The 1,278-nt window shown below is 41.8% G+C and overlaps 1 protein-coding gene across 2 annotated transcripts in view; it reads right to left on the minus strand.

The window, feature by feature from the left end:
- Positions 1–1,278, minus strand: part of LOC119581614 (chitin deacetylase 1-like) — a 14,718-nt gene that overhangs the window by 4,121 nt on the left and 9,319 nt on the right. For both annotated transcript variants that reach the window (XM_037929730.1, XM_037929731.1), the window contains exons 3-5: positions 893–997; positions 564–713; positions 123–238 (exon numbers count right to left, since the gene is read on the minus strand). In XM_037929730.1, coding sequence (XP_037785658.1) covers positions 123–238; positions 564–713; positions 893–997 — 371 coding nt within the window. The remainder of the gene's footprint in view (positions 1–122; positions 239–563; positions 714–892; positions 998–1,278) is intronic.

The raw sequence follows: 1,278 nt of genomic DNA on the forward strand, positions 1-1,278 counted from the left end.
CCTACGAAAATGCTACCAAAATCATCCTTACTCAATACACCTTCCAAATCTGAATGCAAAAACCCACACACACTTAGGCAAGAAGAAACAGGAGCAAGATCACCATTGCGAGAGAGTACTACCTGCGCAGGCTCCATGTTGCCGGGGATGAGGGTGCCGTCCCGTGAGCAGAAGCACCAAGGAAGCGTGCAGTTCTTGTAGTCGCATCGGGGGGCGGCGTTCGGGTCGTTTTCGGCGTCTGTGAGATGGGTGTTATTGCTTTAGCGCTGTGGTGTAAGGAGTTGGGCATGTTTCTGGTTGGTTGTGGAGAGTAAGTTGACTTTTTTTTCTTTCTTTTTTTCAAAGGGAGACACTTCGGAATCGGATATGTTTAGGATATTAGGGAACTCCACTGTCGATGTACTGGGGGGGTAAATATTTGTATTTTCATTCATATTTACTCCACGTGGAAATTTAGCGACTACGTTCATGCTGGCTCTTTGAATTAAAGCAAAAATCGGTGCGTAATTATATTTAAAAAAGAAAAGAAAAATGACGCCCTTCGTCAAAACCATTCGACTTACCGCACCAGCCTTCGTCAGAGCCATCGTAACAGTCAACCTGCCCGTCGCAGAAGAGCTCGGACGGCAGGCAGGTCTTGTCGGCGCATGCGTACTCGCCGTAGCCGCAGATGGGCTCGTCCGTGTCCAGGAGTGGCTTCGGCGTCGTCAGCTCTGGTGGGCGAATTCGTTTAGGGAATACCGACGTTAGATTTCAATAGATTCCAAAGTTAACACTTTCTAATAGATAAGTAGTATTAGATATATTGTTAGTATGAAATAAGTAGGGATCTACCATTAGGTTTGACAGATCGCATTTCCCTCTTGTTAATGGTAAACGCGAAAATACGTACGGATATGAGTGCCACAGTTGAACACTTTAGACTTGAAATCACAGATCTGGCGATCGATGTCGAACAGCAGACCCACCGAACACTTGAATTCGTACACTTCGCCATCTGTAAAAGGAAGAGAAAGTTGAAGAGGTAAAATTTGTGTCGTCTTAAGTACAGTATTGATAATCAAAATGACAAACACATCTTGAAGAATATCGGAGAAGAAAAAATATGGAAGAAAAAAAAGGATGAATATATGTTTGTAGATGAAAAGTAAAAAATAAATGTTCATAGACAGAGAAGAAAAACACACCTTTAAAGAGAGAGAGAAAAAATAAGAGAAATTTACAAACAAGTTTTTAAAAAAATCTGCCAAACTTTTTTTCATTTTTCTTTTCTTTTCA

This window comes from Penaeus monodon, chromosome 15, assembly GCF_015228065.2.
Source record: "Penaeus monodon isolate SGIC_2016 chromosome 15, NSTDA_Pmon_1, whole genome shotgun sequence".
Taxonomy (NCBI): Eukaryota; Metazoa; Arthropoda; class Malacostraca; order Decapoda; family Penaeidae; genus Penaeus; species Penaeus monodon.